At 38.4% G+C, this 25,439-nt stretch overlaps 3 protein-coding genes across 4 annotated transcripts in view; all 3 read right to left on the bottom strand.

Annotated features, from left to right (window-relative positions):
• Positions 1 to 6,026, bottom strand: part of LOC144656074 (syntaxin-binding protein 5-like) — a 32,853-nt gene extending 26,827 nt beyond the window's left edge. Inside the window, 8 exon segments of the mRNA XM_078516296.1 lie at positions 396 to 519; positions 1,110 to 1,193; positions 1,708 to 1,771; positions 2,373 to 2,507; positions 3,815 to 3,915; positions 4,904 to 4,985; positions 5,619 to 5,716; positions 5,827 to 6,026. Coding sequence (XP_078372422.1) covers positions 396 to 519; positions 1,110 to 1,193; positions 1,708 to 1,771; positions 2,373 to 2,507; positions 3,815 to 3,915; positions 4,904 to 4,985; positions 5,619 to 5,716; positions 5,827 to 5,970 — 832 coding nt within the window. The 5' untranslated portion in view covers positions 5,971 to 6,026.
• A 5,424-nt stretch (positions 6,027 to 11,450) lies between these two features.
• Positions 11,451 to 12,344, bottom strand: LOC144656525 (melanocyte-stimulating hormone receptor-like). The gene has a single exon (XM_078516748.1). It carries the CDS (start codon positions 12,342 to 12,344, stop codon positions 11,451 to 11,453), a length of 894 nt encoding a protein of 297 aa, XP_078372874.1.
• Positions 12,345 to 16,270: 3,926 nt separating this feature from the next.
• Positions 16,271 to 25,438, bottom strand: LOC144657216 (uncharacterized). 2 transcript variants are annotated; one of them, XM_078517521.1, is made up of 5 exons: positions 25,186 to 25,438; positions 23,811 to 25,102; positions 22,905 to 22,988; positions 19,067 to 19,606; positions 16,271 to 18,445 (listed from the first exon to the last, which is right to left on the bottom strand). In XM_078517521.1, exons 1-5 carry the CDS (start codon positions 25,238 to 25,240, stop codon positions 18,191 to 18,193), a joined length of 2,226 nt encoding a protein of 741 aa, XP_078373647.1. In that variant the 5' UTR covers positions 25,241 to 25,438; the 3' UTR covers positions 16,271 to 18,190. The 2 variants fall into 2 exon arrangements, with proteins under 2 accessions (XP_078373647.1, XP_078373648.1); XM_078517522.1 differs by having other exon boundaries at positions 23,811 to 25,099.
• Between the last annotated feature and the right edge of the window lies 1 nt (position 25,439).

Here is a 25,439-nt window from a genome sequence, read left to right as displayed (position 1 = left end):
AAGGTTTACAAAAACATGCACTGTGTAATATATGCTCAAAGTCAGTGCTAGATTTTTCCTTAATACCCAGGGCATTATAAGCGATGCTGATGCGTAGCATGGTTAAATGCTGGCAACTGCATGGCAAAAAGAGCTGGATATCACTAGCTCAGGACGTTACTGGGAGAACATTGCTCTTGGATCTTTCTTATTTATATAGACCTCACTTTGCTCAGTATGTTTATAAAAGAGTCCCCCATAAAAATGGTCTTTCAGTTCAGCCCCGAGGTACCCGAAGTTACTAATGCAGTGTATAAGAAGAAGTTTAAGTACTTATAAAATGAAGACTGTTACTAGCACTTGCCTGTCCATAATTCACTTAACTTCTTTATTTGAACTGGAATAAAGAAACTTACTATGTGGAATTAATGTGTCCACTGGTTTGTCACTGTTTTTAAGGTTCCATACTGTTAGGGTACCATCAGTGTGAGAGCAAATAAACTGTTTTCCATCATTCAACCAATATGCAGAGATCACAGACTATTGTAAAAAATAAAAATATGATGTCTATTTTGGCAGTAATGCAATCAGGAAAAAAAATCATCATTAGCTCTTTTCATCTCAAAAGACAATCTTGGAATATGTGAATAAGATATCTGAGGAACAGTGAGTCCATTGTGGGATATTAATTTAATTAAACTTCTTTCCTTTAGCTTAATTTGAGCCTATGCACAATTCCAAACAACGTCTTGTGGTCATCTGCTAAGCATTCAATTTAAGAGATTTCCCACAAAATACAGGGTTTTCCAATCAAATTAGGTACCCTATGTGTACAGTTGTGTCACAATGACACTTTTACAGTAAACTTTTATTTATGCCATCATATGTTTCTTAATCAATTGGATGAAAAGGAATTCTGTTCAATAATTTGGAACCCTGACAAACGGTGAGAATCTTTTCCTCAAACATTCCATATTTGGTTTTTGTTAATTTTGTTCTAGTTTATATTCAGTTGCAACTAGGGTCTTAAGAAGAATAACTTATAAATTAATTAATACAATTTTTTATGACACTGTCACAAAATTGCTCAGACTTGATGATGAATAAAAATGAATCCTGTGCTTTCTCACCTGAGAACAAATACATCTGTGTTCTGCTGTTTTCCCTCTGAGGGACCAAACAACAACTGTTCCAGATTCAAAACCTAAAAGCAACTGAAAAATAAAAACAAAAAGCACTCAACAGGTTTGAAGTTAAGTGATTACTGAACATGTCAATCAACCTCTGCATACAATAAACCAATGATCCATTAAATCATTGGCATCCTTAAGGGAGTCGAAAGAGAGGTTGACCAAAGAACACCTGGAGACATTTGCAAGAAGCAGAGATCAAGTCCATGGGCAAGAGTTGGTACCAGCTTAAGAGGATGCACAGGACAGGAGGCTATGGCGAGAGACTGTTGATGGCCCATGCTCCTGAGAAGGAGTGAAGGACAAACTAATACTACTCTAAAACAAAATGATTTTAATAAACACTGTGTTGATATCAAGAGCCTGTGCCGACTAATTTTTATTTATAATTTAGTATTTTAATTTGCTCCTGTTGTTGAACAAATAATGGCAAGCCTGGAAGCTTATAGAGTCAGTCATGTATTTGTACCTACAGGATGAAAGCTTTGATTTATGTGTGTATCTGTACTCCTACAATTCATTTAGCACAGGCTCCTACCTTATTAGGGTCCACAGGATTACCACTTATATGTACAACTGGACCTGGGTGGGTTTTACATTTTCTACAAAAAACAACAGGCAGTCTTATTCACATGTTCACATTACATAGTTTACATGAATAAGGTTTTACCTTTCTGTAGCTTAAGGTTAACAAAATAAATGCAATTACTTGCATGGTGACTGAGTTTTTCAGTTTCCGAGCTTAACAGTTTACTGAGTCTGGAGAAAAAATTACGCACACTATTGAATGCTCAATCTAGCTCATCAGGGCTACGGCTTAACTCTGGTTACCAGGAGCAATGCTACTCCTCCTGCATAGGATGCTAACTTATTTGTACTCATTAATTTACGCAGGACTTAAATTTGCAATTCTTGCGATTGCAAAAAATCGGTAAATAAATGGGCAATGAAAAAACATTATTATGAAAATGAATGAAGTTTAATACACTTCTATACGACCTTTCTCATTTGGCTGTAGATCAGTTTTCATTGTTATCTGGGTTCACTCTCTCTTTCTCAGAATCAAACAACAGTGAGAAGACATATCAGGGGCAGATTTAGTTAATGGTGGGGGGGGGGGGGGCACGGGTAAAGGCCACTGGCATTCAGCTTGAGAGACTATTAAATTATTTTAAACCAAACTGTTGGAATCACTGTACTCACATTTCTATTACTTTATTCCAATTAATTGTATATCCAGATAACTGAAAACTCTCAATATTTACAACGTGAATATTCCCTTTTTCTGTACCAACATAAAGCCACTTGGAAGAGAAAGGCAGGTGCATACAAGTTAATCTGCAAATAAAACAGGTGACACACTTGCTAAGTTAAAAACTTACCTACATCTTTATAATTTCAGGTTACATGTTTGAGATGAGTAAGTCTTATTGAAATGCAATCAAGTCAAAATTACTTGTAGAGAGACCAAAAATGTTTTGAAAAGGAAAATTAAAATTAGTAAAAAACATATTTATTATAAACATCTATTGTGCATAATACATTACAAGTACATACATGTACATGTACAATAAAGTTCTTTAAGTATTACATATATATTTGAAATTTAAACAAAATAAAAAGAGTAAATGGTTTAATAATTTCGAAAACTGTTATCTTAAAGGTGGTCTACAAGAGTAAATACAGTTTAACTGTATATCTCAGAAAAGAAATAAGCATGCATTAACCCTTTAACTACCAAGTTTCTGAGGGAAACTTTCTCGATCGTAGTACATGTCTTAAAATGGCAACAGCTCTTCTTCTTTACCTCCCACCCCCCATAAACCATAATTATATCGAAATGTTCAGCAAGAAAATATAATATACTTTCAAATGGAGTACTGTAGATCAGTAGAACACGGGGGGTCTGGAAGCATGTTCCACCAGGAAATTTTGCAAATTTAGGTTCTCTCAAGTGCCATTTCCGGCATTTTGACATCATTTCTGAGTTATTCTATAAGGTCTAAATATATAGGAACATGCCACCGGGACCTAGTCTGACAACTGAGTTTGCCTTTTTATGGGAAATTTGTTGAGCTTCGATTTACGGAGAAACAGTTATTCTTTTCACAAACATTTTGGTACTTTTCTTTACTTTTGCTACACTCAGATCGCAAAAAGTACTAAAAATTAGCAATTTTTCTCTTGTTTTCAGAATTTCATGATAAATTGGGAGAATCTGATATAAATCGGGAGAGCGGGAGGCAACGCATCAAATCGGGAGACTCCCGATCAAATCGGGAGAGTTGGAATCTCTGCTGTAGGGCCAAGACAAATTATTTTTGAGAGCAAGCCCAGCCCCCTTATTCCAGGGTCTGGATGATCAGACCCTCCACTTATCTAAAGGTCTGGAACTGCCACTGCATAAAATTGTAAGTTTTAAACTACAATGCTTTAGAGTGTCAAGTAAAACAATTAGACTACTCGCCCTCATTTTCTATGAGCGATAGTCAACTCGGTCGTGCCTCTTTGGCTATTCACTTGTAGAGAACTTGGGCTCATAGTCTAATTATTAAGTAGTTGTTTCCATCCAACTTACTATACCACTAATGTATCTGCATGTTTATAAATACTCAACAGAAACTATAGGATAAAGAAATACTTACTTTTCTCTATTAAATCTTAAAGACTGCACAAGGGCAGGTTGTGCCTGTCGTAAATTCCACAAGTGAATGTAGTCGTCTTCACAGAGACTTATCAAAGCTCCCTGGAGAAAACACACCACACGCTATTAAGATACCTGTAGTGTTAAATTCCTATAGTAAGCTCCCCGCCCTGCTCTGCTCCATTTCTCTAGTTCTAAATAATTTTTAACACAAAATTAACTTAACTCAATCACTTAATCAAGCTCAGAAAAATTGCTATGACAAATGTGTGGTTCCAGAAAATGTCCATACTCCCCCACAGAAGGGATTGGAAATTCCTGGGGGTGGGAGGGGTGTCAAAGGCCAAAAACTTTAAGAAAATCTATGAAGGTTAACTGGAATTTTCCGAGAGGTGGGGTGGGGGTCTTTGGAAAAATCCCTTCATGGGGAAGTATGGATAATTTATGGAACCACACAAGACTTAATTGCCTGGGCTAAGCACAGAGAAGTTTGGCAGACATTCTCCGCTCTGACATTACCACTCGCAATCAATGTAAACTGTGCATATGTTGTAGTTTAAAAATTATGAATTTTTATATCAAAATGTTTTCAAACTAATTGGATTTGTATTTTTGTCATTTTAAAGAGTCACTATGGTAATAAATGGGGAACAAAGGAAATTATAATCAAACTTGTTTGAAATCATTTTGAACTATAACTCATACACAGTGTTTTTGATCATAATCATGATAATGACATGGATAGATTTGTCAATTAAATTTATAAATAGGATAGTTGTGCAGTGTTTTCAACTAAAGTGGCACTTAAAATTTCTCACCATTGAAAAAAATACTACTGGATCATTAAAATTTGACCAGATTGAACTGTATTACAAACAACATAGAACTTATGATCTATTAAGCTTAAGCTTAAGTTATTTTTCAACAATAACCTAAGTGACAAATCACTGTTGATAATCTTAATACACACATCATTATAACATATGGAAGATGAAGCGTGTCAAAGATTATTAATCACCGGGTAAGTGGATTTAGAATAAATAAATCTTTGACTAGTCTTGGCCGTGTAAACTTATTTTAATTACTATACCTCATTCACGAGGAATATAAGTTCTCTAACCGCTGCCCCACTCTCATGTTGGACATGACATTCTATTCCTGTCTGCCCCAAACTTTATAAAATGCCAGTCAAGAAAAACAATGTTTGAACGTCTGTCTATTCAACAACACATAAGGAAGCAAGCAACTGTATTTATAATAACCGAGAACAGTTCTTGAAGTTGTACTTTAAGTGTAAGAGATCTTTTTTCGTGCTTTTTTCATTGAAGAGCCTGCACAATTTTAATAAAATGCTCTGTGCTCGGTAAACAAATATGCAAAAGATCGATATGTGCATCCAACATTCAGCTTTCGTATATTTGCTTTCAGAAGACCTCCAAAAAACAATCACCATAAAGAAAATAAATAAATAATTTCTGACATGCAGCACCCACACAATAAGTGGAAAAATTTGTATCTGACGAATAATTGTCGCTCAAGTCAATAAGCTTTTGCTTGTATTAAGCTTAAATAAATTCGAAAATAACCAATAATTTTGTCAGACGTTTGTACGTACACACTGGGAATTATTGTACATTTGTACTTTGTTTCCGCGTATCTTTTAACTAAGAAATTGCACATCATTTTATTTGTCATAACGTTCGTACAAAACGCCTAAACCTCACAAGTACAAGTAAAATGACTTATGATGGTTAATTAATTAAATCAAGGGAAACGTTCTGCAAATGTACACAATTCAAGGATACATCCGAAGGGAACCATCGTACGATCCTATCGCGAGTAAGCTCTGCACGGGATCATACGCAACACAAGTTGGTTGGTATGGAAAACCATAGCGAGAAGTCTGTGGAGATATAATCAACCTCAAAAGTTCAACAACGAGTTAAATTGGTCAGACTAACATTCAGTGCTCAATTGCTCATTTGCTACAATTATCGATGTTGTCTTACAAACCTTTGTAAAGACGAAGTCTTCGGCCCTCAGTCGATCTGTAATTACCGGATCTTCCTTACTACTGGTGCTGCCCATTCTCCCCCCATGTCCAGACCGAACTACTTTGGTTAATCTTTTCATGAATGTCCTATATTCCTCAACCATCCATTATCACTGTTTTATTTTCAGTCCAAACTTCTCTTATCCCGAAACATACACATCGTGGCGCAAAGGCTTCTGGGAGATATGTAAATATCAGAACCCGGATGAGAGCGGTTTGCTCCACAGGACACCCAGCACTCGAGAGAGTAAAATGTAAAGGATGTTTTTAGGAGACAGGGAACGAAAATTATGATAAGAAGGCCCAATTTAATTCTTTTTGTTTCAGTCCCAAATAATGGCTGCGAAAGAGACTAACTCAAGGCGGGGTGCTTATTTCTATTTTGACAGAAACTTGAAAAAGAAACTTTACACATCTTGCAAAATGTCAACGCCTTAATTTGACTGCTGTCCTTACTACGTCTTACTATTTTACTGATATTTCTTGATATGCAACATCCAAAGAGAAATATCAAGAAGAGAGGAGATAAATTATTATATTAGAACTTTGGAGACCTAAAGGTAAGAATGATAAGTGATTCGTCGCCTGTCCACGAACGGTTTTTTTTTTTTTGGAGCGCAAGTGAAGAGCGAGCGTAGTCTCCTTCGCAGCGGTTGTTTGGGCTCGTCACGCAACGGGACGTGACGACCCTTATAACGAAAATTTCGAAACTTCTGTCTCTTCATCAGCGTAGAAATGCCGAAATGAAATGAACGGCATTTCTACGCTGATGAAGAGACAGAAGTCTCGAAGCGTCCCAGAAATTTCGTATTTCAGGGCATTAAAAAAAAAATTTTGTTTAATTTTTGTCATATCATACATGCGCTACACAGTTTTTTTTCCTGATTTGTGACCCTAATAACGGCTTCAAAGAAGACTTGAGACACTAGAGCAAGCGCAGAGAAATCTATTTTCTCGTTAAGTAAAAAGCGGTTTGAAGAGCGATATCTCTGTTTTGAATGGCAAAGTAAAATAACAGTATTAAAAGGAAAATCTTAGTCTTGCCTTCAGGGGCAGAGAAGGGAATTGCTAGATGTTTGCTTGACCTAAAATCGAACTTAAAAATTCTTGCCTTTAGTATATATCGAAATGTAATGTTAATATAAGAGACAGGAGGACAAAACGAAGCTGTTCCACAGAAAAGCTGTTCTGCATGCACTTTCCAGCGGGCTGAGAAAAAACATTGAACCCAACTGGCTGGCTTTTTTTGTAAGCAGTTTTATACCATTCCATAGAAAATACAGCCAATCAGATTACAGGAAAGCCGTTGTATATTCGACGGTATTCAACCCAACCTTCCCATCGAGCGCTGCGATTGTATTCTCGACGAAATTTAGTAAGCGTATTTTCTATGGTATGGTATAAAATAGTTACACAACACTTTCTCGTGGTATACTATGGAATATCCCACTTGTCACTTGTATTTTTTTGGTATACACACTCGCCTAAAGGCTCGTGTGTATACCGAGAAAATACAAGTGACTCGTGGGATATTCCATAGTATACCACTCGAAAGTGTTGTATAACTAGTATTTCTTGCTTAATAAAGTATAACATGTAAAATTTCATGAAAATCTGATGACTCGTTCGTTAGAAATCGTGCGTTTTCTCAGTGAGCTGGGAAGTGCATGAAGAACAGCTTTTCTGTGAAACAGCTTTGTTTTAACCCCGTTTTGTCCTCCTGAAGAGATAAAATAGTCCATAGAAACTGCATGTTCTAAATGGCCAAAAGCGACATGTCTGTTGCTCTATAAGAACAAAATCAAGTCGCCCGTGTTTCTACGACTAACATAGAAGAAGCAGGCAAAATATTTCTTTACCTCCATGACAACTATGGAACAGGGCAACAGCAAATAAACTTCCTCTTAATGAGAGCAAGACAAAAGTGCTTACCGTCACTGGTAAGCGACTTTCAACCAGAATTAGCCAGGACCTTGCTATTGCAGTTAATGGAAAGCACCTTGAAAATGTCCAATGTGCAAAGCTTTTGGGTCTAGAGATCGACCATGAACTAACATTTATCCCTCATGTGGACAAAATATGTATAAAACTGTCGCAGCGGATAGGAATTTTAAAGAGGATCAAATGCTGCTTACCTAAAACACAGACTACTTTACTATAACACCATGATTAGACCGATTATTGATTACGTGAGCGTGGTTTGGACCAGCTGTGATAAACATACCCTCACACGTGTTCTAAAACTGCAGAAGAGGGCTGCAAGAGTAATTCTAGATGCCGATCGCCAAGCGAACTCTGTCAAACTGTTTAATAGACTTAACTGGATACCATTTACCGAACAGGCTAAATAAAAACTAAGTAAGTGCTGCATTATATACAAGCGTTTACAGGGGCATGTACCCAGCTATCTGAAAAGCTTACTTAAGCTTACTAACGAGACTCATTCACGAAATACAAGATATGCCAACTTTAATATTGTTCATCCAGTTATAAAACGATTAACTGAAGGTGGCAGAACTTTTACCGTGACTGCTTGTAAAGAATGGAACAGCCTACCCCTATCTATGCGAAAATTGTCAACAATTAAAGCTTTTAGGAACTCTCTTTGGAAGAGAATTTTTAAAGAACAGCAGTTTTTAAATCATTTTATTCTGTAATTTAGTTACACTTTTACTCTTTTTACCTTTTTAATATTTTATCTCGTATTTCGGCTTGTATTTTTATTCGTAATATTTCATAGTTTTTCCGTAGTTTTAATATTCGTATTGTTCTGAGTATTTTTATATTTTATTGTAAATAATTATTGAGGGCCACTGGTTTGTTAGTGTTTTTATGCTATTTTAGTGCTACCCTCGTTAAATAAAGACTTTACCTTACCTTACCTTAGGTGCCTCTCGAGTAACATTTGACTTGTCTAGTTGTTTTGTCCCTTCCCCATTTAGCCCAAAGAAGTGCTGGTTGCAGACATATTTTCCCTTCTATTGCCCATTCAGCTTCAAAGGGAATGTTAGTACGCTTAGCAACTAATCTAATGTAGGAATGTTCTACCGTATCTAGGAATTGTTTGTTTTCTAAAGCGTTTTTATTAAAATCCGAATAGTGTTGTAATTTCCTAGAATTTTAAATTTTAAATTTTAACCTGTAACTTAGTTTTTTAGAATATTAGTTCAGTTTTTAAGCTGTAATTTCACTTTGAGCACGTAACGTTTATTTTTTTAGGTATTTTATTTGTAATGCGCATTTGAACATATACATATGAAATTTGCGCACAACAAATCCATCATTATCATCATTATTAATATTATTATCATATAAATGTATCGTTAACCCCGGTTGCCGATATTGCGTCACGCGTACGTACGTGATACGGTTTGTCCAACTGCCCACTTATGGAGTTCATGACCGAAGGTAGTTTTTTAACGCTAGACAAATACCGAACAACAAAATGACAACTTTGATACTTTTGTAAAGTTTAATATAATTGCTTTAGAATAGGTAATTGAATACAACATTCGATAGCCACTGCAACTAAGCTAACATTAGTACCACTCCCGTTAGTGAGAATAATTTTTTGCATGTACATAATCTTGGCCTCATTATTATATGCATAGTAAAATCGTTTCCCCACCCCTCGCCCCCGTAGTTTTATCTACACACTGATCTAATTACAGTTTCCATGAGCTTTGTTGGCAATCTGAATCTGCTGGGACAGGTATCGATTGATTACAAACTTATCTACATAACATTATCCTACTATTGAACACTGGAATTTTTTAAGTCATATCATTTATCCACAGCTATTTATCTCGTAATATTTATTTGCAACGATTATCCCCAAAAGCAATCTAAGTTGAGCTTGCCTATCATGGATAGAGAATCATCTTTTCGGGACAAATCCAAACTGTTACACTATTTACAAATTTTAATTAAGTCGGCGTTCCCCCCCCGGGGGGGGGCACTCAAAAAAGTTTTGTACGGGGAGGCTCCGCCCCAAGCTCTTACCCCTTACCCTTTTATATACCATTTTTACAGAAATTGTACCCCTTTCGTATACCTTTTAATGAAAAAAGGTACCCCTTTCTTATACCTAAAAGACATGGCATAGACTTAGAACAGGACGTTTTCTTGTCATTTTCATGTTGCGCTTTATAAATTAAAATAATACAGTCATAAAGTGCGTCTGTTCGAAATATTTTAATTCAAAGCCCTTTTAAAACCCTAAAACACGGATTTACATACCCTTTCATATACCTAAACTTGTGAAATCCCTACCCTTTTATATACCTGAAGCCTGAAAAAAGGTACCCCTTTCGGGCGGAGCCTCCCCGTATAGGCCATTATATGGAGTACCCCCCCCCCGGGGCGTTCCCTCAAGGAGAATTCAAAAGATAGATCGGTTAGGATCAGGGCAAACACAAACACATATCAAATCAAATTTTCTAATCACAGCTTCCCGAGCACGAAACGGAAATAAATGGTTGGCTTCAGAAGAAATATTAACAATCATCATCAGTCAAACAAGATGGCTATAGTACAGACTCGTTCGTAGCTCTAGGAGGTCCTCTTGGACTGCAAGTCTTAATTGTTAAACTACCGAGATAGCCTCGTCCCCAGCGTCTTTTCGGTCGAACAAATCCAAAATGGCTTCCATTTAACCGAACTCCAAGTGGCCGCCATCTTGGCTTAGATCGCTCGAAAAGAACCTTGATTTAACCCGATTAAGCTATCAATCAATCTAAAGCCATGGTTTTCACATAGTTTATAGAGGTAACTGAGCATAATATTTATAAGCAGAAGCAGAAGCGCATAAAAAGAACGAACACACTCATTCTTCCTGTCGTCCTCACTACAAATAAGCATAAATATAAAAACAACAAAACAAAATTGTTCTTTCAGTTCATCTTGTGCTTATGTTTTATAGTTCAACAGTCAGGGGAACAAATGCCAGTTGATGGCGACATCACTTCTCCGAGAAGTGACTGAGCCCGCGGTTTTCGTCCCAGAAGTTGCTAAGCAGCATAACGTATTTGTACGCCTGCCTCGTCCCCAGGCGTCCTCGTCCTTGGTCGTGCACGGTTCGCTTGGTGTTGTGGGACTGACGTGCACGGTTCGCTTGGCGTTCTGGGCCTGATGCGGACGGGGAAGCCCATCAAACCCCGCGCTCCCTGTTTTCCCGCCTTACCGCCTCAACGTCCGGCCAATCGGCGCCTGGGGACGAGGCAGTTTGTACGCGCAATTGCTTTCGGAGTCCTGATGAGCGCTTGCGCTAGTTTTTGATTGTACGAAATAATTCAAACGAAGATTTGCCAAAAACGGCACTTATTTCCCCGACTGTATACCCAGTAAGGACAGCATAAAAAGAAGAACGAGTGTTTAATATGCGCTTATACCTATGTCTGTACTTGTTGTGCGTATGCTTGTGCTTTTGCCCAGTGAAAACAACTCATATCAATAGAACAAAACATTTGAAAAACTTGGAAATATTCTCACGCACAGGGGCAAGTCAAACCGGAATAAACGATGATCATTTCATGGTTTTGCAGGGTCTTTGACGAAAGTCACGTGAGAGTCTGATGTCTGATTGTCAGTTACAATGAAAGGAATTGCGTAGTTTTCGCAGGCAGGTAGCAAGAGCCTTACGAAAGTCCTTCAACCTCCAGCAGAATATGAAAGGATCAAGGACAGCGCTCAACGATGTAAAGGCCAAGGTGATTTTTATGTAGCGCTTGAAAGACGGCGAGCTGGGCGGTACCACGGCTGGCAGACACACAATGGGTGCCCAACACAGCAAGCTGACGGCCACCGTCATTGCGACCACTGCAGTTGACTTGTTCCAGATGTCGTTGTTCTGGGACGCTGTGGGGTACTGACAGGAAATTTGTCGGGCTTCTCGTCTGGCAGTGCAATACATGGAGATGTGGAGGGCCACAATTAGGATGATGATAACTGCAATGTAGAAGAAGGCGTACAGCGGCAGACTTGTGAAGAGGGTCGACAGGGTAAGCAATACTGCGACAAACCACTGCGCACAGAACGCTGATATGGTCACACGGTTTGTGCTCGTCCAGTCGATGTAGCGATACGGGAAACAGATGTAGATAAAGCGGTCCAAGGTGACGATGAATTCGCCGTTCAAGGACGCCAAGAAAAGGCCGAACCCCAATTTGAATCGCACAGCCTCGGAGACGGCATTGGAGCCGCAGTTGATGTCGTAGATGTACATTGGCTCGTACACTGCGCAGATCATGACGTCAGTCAATGACAGGCTAATCAGTAAAACAGCTGTACACATCTCTCGCAGCTGTCTCGTCAGAAGAACAGCAAGTATCACAAAAATGTTCGAGAGAGTTCCAATCACCGATATACCGCTACTGATCACAGTCAGGGCTATCACTTCTGCTGATGTCATACCATAGAAGTCGAAGCTGCCGCCATTCCGCGTCGTAGAGTTGGTGTCCTGTGTAGCGGGTTCAGACATACTGCAATCTTATTACAGCTGACGAGTGACACGAGTTGAACATACGTAAAAAAGAACGAGTACCTAGTTATGTAAGACTCAGTTTTAGTGTTTTTATGCTATTTTAGTGCTACCCTCGTTAAATAAAGACTTTACCTTACCTTACCGTACATATTTTATATGGCGTTTAGTCGCTTGACGGATCGGAGAAGCAAATTGGATTTTTTAAACACGAAATCGATGCCAAACAGCTACTCACGAATATCGGGAGCGATGCCGTCCATGTTAAAGCGATGAAAACGAGAAGTAAACTGGAACTTTTAAACAAGGACTTCGCAGTATAAACAGTCTCTGGCCTTTTTGTTTTCCGCTGTGCGTATAACGGAAAACAATGTCAACCTCAATAACAAAGCTTTTTTTTATGCAGATCTTATAAGCGCTTTCTCATTGGGGAAAGGAATAAAAAAAATACTTTATGAAAACCCCTCATTTACAAGTTATCCTGTACCCTTAATGAATTGATACAAATAAAATTGATCTTCTGAAAAAAAAAACATACAAATAAAATGAAAAGAAAAACATTCGTCTGCGATCAGATTGACGTGAGAAATAAACACATGTTTTAACCTGTGGGTTTTTTAAAATATAATTGGCTCATTAACATGCAATTGGCTGCACAAGTGATCCTTAAGTTGTGTTTTTAAAAAAGGGAACAGAACAATGTAAAGACATTTAACAACAAAACTACTTAAGTTGAACATCAGCCAACTATTCTTCAACGCATACTTGTAAAGATCAGCTCAAACATACAAATAAAATATCAAAGGTTTCTACTCCTAATACCGCATTATGTTGATTTCTCACGGCCGAATTTAAAGTTTAAATGCTGTGTTTTCGCTTTCAATTTTTGCTGCCAAAAGGGAAGAAAATCTTCCATGTATCGTAGATTTTTTAAAACAGCATTTCCCAACCGTACTGGGTGAGCAATAAGCTCGAAAAACTACTTGTTAGAAAGTAAACGCGAATTTGAAAACTCGCATATGGCGCATTAATTCTCGTCCTTAATCCTGTCTTACTGAAAAGAACATTAAAAATGTTAACAAATTTGGAATTTCTTAGTTTTTTGGCACATACAGTTAATCTTAACATTGATCTTTGACAAGACTCCATATTCCTTGTCGTTTAAATGCAGACGAATATGAATATTTGTACCTCGCATAATCGAGCGATCTGACTGCTCTTTTCTTTAATATTTTGTTAGGTTTCTATGACAAAAAGAGCTTTATTTTTGGCATTCGCTTTAGTTTCCTTCAATGACCAGGAAATGTTGAGTGCTTACCATTTTGAGAACGCGGGGGGGGGGGGGGGGGGGGAGGAGAGGCTTAACAGAGCTTTATGGTGAGTTTAGGCTCGAAATTTAGAACGGAAATCGAAATGCGAGGGCAATTTGGCGAGGTGCGTTTAAGCATTTACGATAAATTAATATTTTTGATGCACGGTAATTTCATCTTTTTAAATAAAAAAAATACGGTAAACATGGTGAATTGGTAAATTGTTATTCACTTGTTCATAAAGACATCAGCTGCTCTCTTGCTAACAGTTGTTCACTTCCCACGTCGTGACGCATGGAACATTTACAAAACACACTGATTGAAATCTGAGTTGTACACTGAAGGGACATCGTTTCCAAGTCTGTCAGTGGATTAGAATTCCTGTTACCATATTATTTGCTTGTGATAATAGTGTCATAGAGCGGTTTTTATTCCAGTGTCGAAAAACCAAAACATAAGCAATCCCTCCGGCCAATCACAAAGGACGCACAATTTAGTGAGCCAATCAAAACGCGAAGCTGACGCAAAGCGCGGGAAAACCCACGCGAGTCATGATTGGTTGTGGTTTTACTTCTGATCGGTCGATGAAGTGGAGCGAGTTTTTTTAGCCAATGGCAGAACATTGTAAAGCAAGACCAAAGCTATTCAGGATTACTTTTGGCACTCAATAGGCCATTTCCGATATATTAAAATTCTAACTTGGCTCCGACGCTTGGGGGAATAAAACAAAAGATATCACGTCGAGGTTCAGGAATGAATAAATTATTTCTTTTGTTTTATTCCCCCAAGCCAAGTTAGAATATTAATATATCGGAATTGGCCTGTTGAAAAGTGCTATATATAGGGGAATCTTTGCCTCATTAGCATAAGCGCTTCAGTATCTGATCGGGCTACATAAAAAAACAGTTATGAATTTGGACCATGACCAGACCATGACAAGATTAACTTTCGCTATAAATTTGAGCCTGATGTGGTGAATACGTTTTCTTTAACGCGGGTTAGAAAACGCAAAATTTTACAAAGAATGTATGGGCTCATGCCATCCAGTTTTTGAAAGCTAATATTTCCTTAAATACCGTAAAAGTCCGGTTATAAACTCTGGGCTGATAAAATTTCGTAAGGGGTTTTGTGTGGGCTTATTAGTAGAGGGCATTATCTCCGAGAGGGCTTATAAGCAGAATAAAAAAAAAAACGTTTCGAAACGAGCCACAGCAGTGTTGATCGAAATACGTTTTTAGCATAATAAAGCAACATTTAGCCCTGTTCAGTACTGTCATCCGGCAGAGAGGGGCTTATATCTGGGGGGGGGGGAGCTTATAATGGGATGTATTTTTTGTTTCCAGGTAGATGAGCCTATAACCGGGGGGGGGGGGTGCTTATGAGAGGAATTTTACAAGGTAATCTGTATAGAACTGAAAATTTCGCCGATTATTTAGTTCATAAGCTCTTTAAACTTCTGGAGTTATTTTGGATATTATAGCAGGATGCTTTTCTACCTAAAGTCGTATGCTAATGAGACAAAATGTCAACAATGCTGTCAGCACAGGTCACCCTATAATAAGGGTTAACCTGTGTTGTCTAACAATGAAACTGTCATCTACAAATTATCATCCCATTTTTATTTTTCTTTCATTTAACATTCCTAACTAGCATATTAATTGCTTTTTATTGACAACAAAAATACAATGCACAGAAATTTTTCTTCAAAAAACTAGAACTTGCTAATATCATTCCCAGATCTATCTCCTGACGGTGGGAGATCCAGGTGATACCAGCCAATTACCATGCACACCGTAAATATTCTGAACTAGTTGCACTAGACAGTTAATTTCATTTGTACACTTACACATGGCAGACTCGTAAGCCTTGCTGCCGGCAGCACAATAAATACAATATTTAAGTAAAAACGTTATCAAGAGTCTAAAAAGCTGACCCCTTTACACAGTACTGCTAAAAAAATGCTTACTTTTAATGCCAGTGGAGCCCTAGTTCACCCTTGCTCAGCAAAAGAGATGTCAAATTACATTAGGGCTTAAAGGGACTATGTCACGCAATTTTAGGCAATTTTGGCACTTACCAACTGGTCATAGAATTAACTGAAATATCAAAATAACGGCTTAAAACTGTAGACGAACTCAAAAGAAACAGGAAGGCCAAAAAGGGGCATGAATGGGCAAAATTCGCGAAGATTAAAACGAATTGCGTTCGGGAAAACCTGAAAAACGTCGGCCCGACTTTTTTCAAGTTTATCTCAATTTGTATGAAAGTGTCATTTACAATGCTCGAAAATCATCCTTGTTTGTTATGTGGCAGTGCTTTTGCCAATAAAAGACTTTTGCTCTGCCAATTTGAAGTTTAGAGCTCTTTAATAACGAAAATAAATAAAATTACCTAACATACCGTGACATAGCCCCTTTAACAACCTTGCTTAACCATCCATTATAATACAGCATGCAAAGATAGTATTTTCTGATAGTCGAGGCTTCTCAGTTTTAAACATCACTTGTGTTAGGTTTTGGGGGGTTGGGGGGTTTTATTTTTTAAAAAAAAAAAAAAAAAAATTTTCTTTTTTTTGGGGGGGGGGGGGGGGTTTTTTAGCGGGGCGCTTATTTTCCCTACCTTCAGGAGGGCGCTTATTCGAGGGGGCGCTTATTGGAGGTTGGGCGCTTAATCGAATAAATACGGTATGTGCAAACCTGTAACATTTTTTGGAGTTTCCAGCTAAAAACTCCAAAAGGCTAACAAAAAAGACCTTCAGGTTAATAGCACTCAATGGCTCCAACTTACCCAAAGAGCATCTTAGAAAATCTACATCGAATTTCTTTGCACCCTGGTAATAAAACAACTTTCTTACATTTTTTTGCAAGTCATCATCCTGGTTAATCACAACAAATGCAAATAACCTGACAAAACAATTAAATATATGCAAGTCTTGAAGTCACAATTAGTTTTGATTTTGCACTGATTGGTTAGAATATAATGCATGACTTTTTTTCTTCAACAAACATTTATATTTTAACAAATGAACATAACTTGTTATATTCTAGCAAATTCATTTACAGTCCTATCCCTATCCCTACCATGCCTCTCTGGGCCTGAAGCAATATTACTTTCTATATTTCAGCTGTGTAGGTTTTAACAACAGAGCCAAAGTATGCCAATTTAGATGGTACAACTTAATCGCATGTGCTGAGCTTATTGAATTGTTTTTTGTAAATTAAACTGATGATCGTCATGTATGACATAAAAAATGTTGTGGTTTCTTTTAAACATGTTTCAAAATCATACGACAATCATAGCACCAATATTAGACAATGCTTTATGATCAAAATTGTATGACATTTTTGCATAACACAAGCACCCCATGCTGCAGCAACAAAGTTATACCCTCTATATCAGCCCATAGAAATTCAAATTCTAAACTGCAAGTCATGGACTTTTGGACCACTAGTACAAACAACTCTAAATTTGTTATTGACTGACCCGAATGCATACAAAATTTTACTGACCATTAAAAAAACAATGGTAATTACATTGTTACATCACAACTTGTCTTTTTAAATACATGTAAATTAACCAAGAAAGACCATCATGTGATAGTTAAAATTACACATTAAAAAAGTTCTTTTACTACCTTGGAACTCACTAAAACCTTCTTGGCTTTGTTTATCATTATTCTAGTAAATGAACCACTTTTCATCAACGTAAATAATTCTTAGTCATAAATAATTACTGCTTTGACCATTCAAAGTGAGAGGGCCACCAACATGCATTATTGTTTCAAGCTATTCAAGCTGACTGAGTTCACCTACATGCAAGTACCACTGATGTCAACAGTACTTGCTAATTCAACACCTACAAAGACTATTTGAAATGTTTATGCAAAAGAAAAGGAGTACTGCCACCATTCTCACCATGAATTGGAGAAAAAAAATTATTAACATCTCAGTACTTAACAAATAACAGTAACCTATCAGAAAGCTTGGAAGGTTGCCGGGGGTAACAGAGGTAAGATTTAAAATTTAGGGTTTTTTAAAAGTTTGGCTCGACTTTGCAAAAAAATCATAGCGTTACATAGTTTTGAATTGCATGCTATTATTTAGATACAGCTATTTCAATTGACGTTGTCGGATCAAAGCCTAAAGCATATGCGACAAAACTGAAAGGTGGTAGGGGTAGAAGAGAGCTACTGCTGGTGCTGAATACAAATGAGATATGACCTGATGGCAAACTCGATTTCTCTTCTGACATGTGGAAATAACATCGTTTTAGCCACACTGAATTTTAGAAATATTTTCTCTAGGCCTATATGCAAAATTCTAGTGAATACCCAGACCACAATTCGTTCTTGTCCTTTTGTTTTAAATGCCTTCATCCGACAACATTAAGTGAAATATATGTAGCTCTATACATGCGTAATATTCATGAAGATTGCATGAATCGCATCCCTGATGACAGTGATTTTGGCTTTAAAAACTTGGGCACTTTGTCAGTCCCATCATTACTTACAATAATTGTCTTTTGCTTATCTTCATGTCATACTATCTCAGCCAGCTGCGCCTTTCCTTCTACCACCTTCCAGAGCTGGCCCTCTTCACTCTCCTCATCATCATCACCTTCGGCAACAACACCAAGGTTCTCTAGAGTCTCAACAGCATGAGACTGTCTCTTTCTCATGGTGGCCTCTATATGCAGCCAGAGCAACTCCTCATCTTCTACTCCATTTAAATCTATGTTAACACTTTCTGGATTATGTTCAGCCAAGCCTTGTTTGGTTTCAGGAATATGCCTCTTGTTGAGAAAAAATTAAAAGCAACAACAACTAAGTACAGCAAACACACAAATTTCCAGTATATTCATCAAATCCATCTAACACAAATAATAGAGAAGAGTGTGAGAATTACAAGATGGCATTAAATTGACATGTTAAAGTTCCTGGTTATGGAGGGGTTTTCCACAGGATAGGTATAGTTATTATTTGTAGTTGTATTCATGACTTATGCAAATTTGCGTGTTTCTTTCTCTTCAGACATGTGGAAACAAGGTACTTTTAGCTACAGTGAATTTTAAATTTTTTTTCAAAACTCAAAGACATGCGACAGTAAAAATGAAGCTACAGAAAAATGCTTCGTAAGAAGAAAATCAAAATCTTCACATGCAAAAATACAAACTTGTACATTTTCTCTAGGCCAATATGCAAAATTCAAGTGAATACCCAGACCAGGGTTCGGTCTTGTCGCGTGCCCTTTTGTGTTTTTTTTTTTTTCTGACAACCTTTCTCAAATTAGCTGTATACACATGTACATACTACGCATGAATAATAGCAACCTCAAGATTAGGATTGCAGGCTCCTCTGGGTCACCTGCACTGAATAATGGTTATAATAAACTACACTGTATCAATCTTGCTTACCACAGTGGCAGTGGCTTCCGTATCTGGTAGTTTATCGGCAGTTTCAGAAACTTGATCCGTTCCATTTATACCATAATCCTCTATTGTCGATGGCCCTTCACTATGTTGAAACGACACAGTCTCTTTTTCATGTTCATTACTTGTTGATCTACTTGTAGTCAGCATGTATGTCGACTCTTGTTCAACAGTTATTAAATGTGATGATGACGACACATGCACCTCATCACCATTGTTTGTCGATTCACCATAAAATCCTTGTGGAGAAGATGAATGGACTCCATTTGTGTGGACAGGTTGGAAAGTTGATTTGTTTGAAGTATCTATACTAGAAAATGAAATACTTTCCAATTCATCATTCACTGTGCCTGGTGTATCAAATTCATTGTTATTCTCTTGCACTTCTTCCGCATTGGCAAGAAGCATTGAAGAACCATCTTCTTCCATTTGGCCCATTGCATTTTGACTGCCTGAAACACCTTTGACTTTCTGCAGTATTTCACTAACCTTTCTTTTTGTATCTTCTGGGTCTTTTGTCTCTTGCTAAAGTCAAATGAAAACACATTCATGTATCATTATCACATATACAGTACACTGTACTGTAAGTGGCCATGAGGGGACGCAAGCGGCGTCAACTGTAAGTTCCTGATTTCTTAAGAGGATTAGTTTGCGGTTATCGAAAGTGTTATAATCTGTCAGCAGCATTTGAGTTATCTTCTCATCAGTTGTGTTATATTACATGGATCAATTTCCATTCTGGCGGCAGAATAAATTATAATGTTCGCGGCGAATTCTGCTTTGGCGGAAATTGGGGAAAGACAGAAGAATCTCATCTAGCAAGGAATGATTTCTAGATACTTTGATGTGGCGTAAACGTTTCGACCTTTTAAGATTTAAGTTGTTTTCGCCTTATGCAAGATGATCGTTTCTATGTTCTATCGATCGATCATTCATGTGGATTTACAAAGTGAAATTACGGTGAGTTTGCAGCCGCGAGTTGCGGTGACGCTGGCGCCTTTCACGCAGAAAGTCGTTCAAAATGCTAAATATGTTACGACAGACTGCAAATGGTTCGTACCTTTCAGTTGTGCCGTGAAAATTAATTGTCGGTTACACGGACACTCGTTCTGCAGCACTATGTTTTTTTTAGTTCAGTTTTTCAGTCAAACACAAGAAACGCTTTAAATATAATCATGGCCCGGGATATCACGTCATGGATCATTAATAAGGAGGTCGCCAGGTAAGTCAATCCATTAAACATTACTATTTTTAGGTCATGGTCAGTAAATTGAAGATTCCATCTTGTTTTCTTGTTGTAACATTTGGTCAGACTCTTGTTACAAAAACACAGATTTGAACGGGCTCATTTTATTTGCGATACATTATGTTTCGCTAAATTCATTTTCTATTCGTTCTCTAAAATATACAGCCGTATCGTCGAAGTAAAGATTAATTTTAAAAGTGCCCAGTACAAGAGTATTAGCAATGTAACCTGCAATTCTAATTCTGCTCAATTCTATTTTCTCCATCGGAGCTGGCGGGTGGCGCGCCTCATACAATCCGATGTAACCTGCAATTCTAATAGTTCTCCGCTTTAAAATATTTTCTCCATCGGAGCTGGCGGGCGGCGCGCCTCATACAGTCCGATGTAACCTGCAATTCTAATACTGCAACCACTTTAAAATATTTTCTCCATCGGAGCTGGCGGGCGGCGCGCCTCATACAGTCCGATGTAACCTGCAATTCTAATACTGCAACCGTTTTAAAATATTTTCTCCATCGGAGCTGGCGGGCGGCACGCCTCATACAGTCCGATGTAACCTGCAATTCTAATACTGCAACCGCTTTAAAATATTTTCTCCATCGGAGCTGGCGGGCGGCGCGCCTCATACAGTCCGATGTAACCTGCAATTCTAATACTGCAACCGCTTTAAAATATTTTCTCCATCGGAGCTGGCGGGCGGCGCGCCTCATACAGTCCGATGTAACCTGCAATTCTAATACTGCAACCGCTTTAAAATAGTTTCTCCATCGGAGCTGGCGGGCGGCGCGCCTCATACAGTCCGATGTAACCTGCAATTCTAATACTGCACCGCTTTAAAATATTTTCTCCATCGGATCTGGCGGGCGGCGCGCCTCATACAGACCGATGTAACCTGCAATTTTAATACTTCACCGCTTTTAAATATTTTCTCCATCGGAGCTGGCGGGCGGCGCGCCTCATACAGTCCGATGTAACCTGTAATTTCTATTACTGCACCGCTTTTACATATTTTCTCCATCGGAGCTGGCGGGCGGCGCGCCTCATACAGTCCGATGTAACCTGCAATTCTAATACTTCTCCGCTTTAAAATTGTGTCAATGTTCTTTCCTTCAACTGGTGGGTCATATAGTTTAGACCGCAACACGGAGATACTTATCATCGAGCCACAATATATACTTTTAAGTCTGTTTTTCCAATGGAATACATAATCAAGAGTAACTAATCATTAGCTGGCAACGTTTTTTTTGTCTGTTAGGTGGTGTAGCGTCATGGAACAATTGCAAAAAATAATTTTATGAGCATGTTTCTATTGAAGACGGCTGCACACATATGCTTGCCACAACACTTGTACATTGTACAAAATGCTGAAAATGGAAACAGTGCGGCGTTATCTAGGATTGTTTTCCATTGGATGCGTTTTTCTTCTGAAGGCTTTGCTTCGATACAGCTTTAAGATTCAGTTTCGTGATTTTACGGGCCTGTTACCAGTACGAGTCTAGTACGCAAAAGGCCGCTACTCTCGCAGTTCAAGAATTAAACTGCTTTGGCCTTTAAAAAAAATCATAGGAAAATTCCTATCTATCATTGTCGGCCGCTCATTATGCAGCTAATTCAGTTTGGTAAGTTACTTGCGGCTATAATATGCGCTCGTCAGTTCGAAAACTATATACTTTTTTTATAGGCTCGATCAGGAAAATCGAACAAGGTGTACCGATACAGCAGTCCGGCTGTATTTTATTAACAGCCTCCCCGGTATTATAAAATGTGCTGTGCATTTTCGTTGTTAGTTTAAAAACTATTATCACGCTTTCTTTAATAATCATCTTTAAAACTGGTTCTTTGTTTCTCCGATTTTTCCGAGGTACATCGACAACATTTTAAAAACTCGAAATCACAGAGCGCTGTTATCACAACATCACAAAATTATAAGTCGACGGTATTATGATCATCTTTTTGTGGTCTTCATTAGATTAAATAATGTTTTTGACAGCGAAACAGATTATGACACCTTTCGCGGCTTAAGCGAAGAAACCTGGTGTAAGGTATGTTAGGAATGCTAGGATAATATCCTAGCATTTCTCTGAAGTACTTACAGTTGACACCGCCTGCGTCCCCTCATGTTAGTACATTGCAGTACACTAAGGGGCGTTTTTTTATTCACAATTTTGGAATGAGAATGGCCCGAATGTGAAATGTGTGCATTTTTCTATTCTGCATTCCTATTCCGGAATAGACAGAACGCCATTCCATCCATTCTTCTCCCAGGGGCAGAATGAACAGAATGTTGCAAATGATATTCAAGATGGCGGACGGCATAGCCTGCATTTTGAGGGATGTTTAAACCCAGGGCTTTTGATCTGGAGTCCAGCACACTAACCATTATGCCACTGCAACAAACTAGGGTAATAATTTATATTCAATATTGATATTAACTATTGTTACAACGGTCTCAAGATTCAAACACAGACAGCCATGTAGGCAATTAGCAAAAGCTAACTTACTGACAGTAAGGCAAGGTTGACAACTTTTGAAAAATTAATCCTAACAATTTAATTAAAAGTTCTTCAAAAAACTCACATTTGCTGCAGCAGAAGAATTGCTTTCCTCTGTAGTGGTTGGGCTTGCAGATTGCCTTGTTCTGCTCATGATTTGTTCCACTCGCTAAACAAAAGAAACAAAAATACAACCTTAGCTTCCTCATTGCTTGCCTTATAATGAAACACAGTGTTCAATACATATATTATTATATTCAAACCAGTTTCATTTTTATTTTTCATTGTCTTACGTTCATTATCATAATCTGAAACAAAGGGAAATGAAAATCAAACTGGTTTGAAAAAATTTAAACCATAGATAAAATTAAACCACAACACACACAAGAATATAAAGGAAATGCCAAATTTTCAAAGGTCCATTGTATACACACCCTTACTAAATTAATCCTTTCAAATACCTCATTCCCAGTCTTCTGCTCATGTAAGCAGTCAAGCAATATGGCAGACAACAAATTATAATGTACATATTTTTCTGCTACTGTAGGTAAGATTTTGGTCAAACAAGCAGTCCAAAAAATTATTTCTTTAAACTGTTTTTTTGAGTTAAAAACTCTTTAAAAGTTATCACAAAGGTAACCAGTGCAACTAAATTTTTAATTATTTAAGTTTTACGGCTGATCAGCTCTTCGGCTACAAACTTGCTGAAATAATTTGGAACGCCACACATATCGTCTGCATAAATCAAAGGCAATTACAACACGTTTATGAATGGTTTTTGTGTAAGGGCTCATCAGATCATTTTCCACACATTCTGGGAAGACCACCTGGAGTGGAACATGATTAACGACGCCATAACACAGACATCCCTTTCCCTGAAATCTTTTTTTTTTTTTTTTGGGTGGGGGGGGGGGGGGTGGCTGTACACAGGCTATTGGGTACTGTATGAAAGAGACAAGTTAATTATTGGTATAAAAGTATAACTCCTTACCCTTTTCCTCTCTAGTCTGGCAGCTTCCTCTTCTTTCCTTCTTTCTTCATCTTCTTTTGCCTTTCTTTCTTCTTCCTCTCTCATTTTCTGTTCTTCTTCTTCTTTACGCTTCTTCTCAGCTGCAGCCCTTTCAGCTTCCTCCTGCTCTTGCTTCTCTTTCTCCTCTGCTGCAATCCGCAGCCTCTCTTCTTCCTGCTTGCGAAGAAGCTCTGCAAGCTCACGCATCCTTGCTTCTTCTTTCGCTTCTTCTTCAGCCCGTATTCTTTCTTCTTCTTCTTTTTTCAACCGCTCTGCCTCCTGTCGCTCCTTATCCAGAGCAGCCTGTCTCTCTGCCTCCTCTCTCGCCTTCTTTCTTCGTTCTGCCAAAGCTTGTTTAGCAGTCGCTTCATCAGTAACTCCAGCTTTTGGCTTTGTTTCAGTTTTGTGGCTTTTATCTGCCGCTGGTCTATGCTGGCCAACTTTGTGAATAGAACTAGTAGAATGAGATTTGGCTAATTTTCCTGCAGGCGGTAACAATGATTCACGACTTGTACTTTTTTTAGAGTTTTGATTCTCTAATGTCAGAGCTGAAGAATGTGTTGATGTTGAACGCATCCTTGGCTTAGTTCCAGAAGATGGTCTCTGTGGCACAGAACCCCCACTGCCCCTGCGATTTAAATTACTAGCTGATGCAGACTTACTGACCCCTAGGGATTTTTTTGGTTGCAAGCCCCCAGGGGTGGTAGCGGGAGATTCTTTGGGTGTTGAGCCTCCAGATAAACTATCAGCACTGCTCCGAGAGGGGCTTCTAGCAGTTGTAGCGCTGGAAGGCCTCATCAATGGCTTTGGCAATGAAGATGGACGTTCCACAGCACTGCCAGGTCGCATAGCACTACCTTCCTGGGGTAATGTTGGCAGTTTTCTGCCTGTGCCAGGTTTTGAAGCTGACGCATTTGGCTTGGAAACGTTACGTTTAGCGGCCTGATCCTTTAGCGTGGACCACCTTTCTTTCTCGTCTTCCTCCTTTTTACGTCTTCTCTCTTCAAAGGCAGCTCTGCGTTCCTCATTTTTTCTTCGCCTATCTTCGGCCTGTTTTTCTCGAAGAAGCTTGACCTTCTCCTGTCTTTCATCAAGTGACGGCGCATCCCTGCCACTCAGATTTTCAGTAGACATAGATCGCCTCGCTGAATTCGTTTTACTTGCGCTAGCTGGCCGAGTCAGTGCTGAGGTTGAGGTTGAAACGGAGGGATTTGATGAGTTCGGAGAGAGTTTGCTTGCTGTTGTTGACTTGCCACTTGGAGCCGAAGCGGCTGCTAAACAAAGAACAGGACACAAAACAGTTTGATCCTTGCGCAGAAAATCTTTCAAATTTACCAAGAAGACAAGAATTACTTACCTTTCTTTGCTCGAAATGCCTCAATGGACATAGGTTCTTGATTTGATTCAGCCATTTGGTTTACTACGTTGTGAGGTGTGCCGCTTTAACACTCACTTGAGAGTAAACTGGTCCCTTCAGCAACGCCTGGCAGGTAAATAATTGATATGACAACAAAGTTGAAAAGCATCCAGCGCATATCTTTCGTAATCTACGGCTTTCACACCGGAAAACATGGGTACAAAATTCACTCAGGACAGAATCGAATATTGAAA

Source organism: Oculina patagonica, chromosome 6 (assembly GCF_052425735.1).
Source record: "Oculina patagonica isolate OP01 chromosome 6, crgOcupat, whole genome shotgun sequence".
In the NCBI taxonomy this organism is placed as follows: domain Eukaryota; kingdom Metazoa; phylum Cnidaria; class Anthozoa; order Scleractinia; family Oculinidae; genus Oculina; species Oculina patagonica.
Note: the sequence above shows the minus strand (reverse complement) of the source record. Positions and strands in the feature narration are given on the sequence as shown.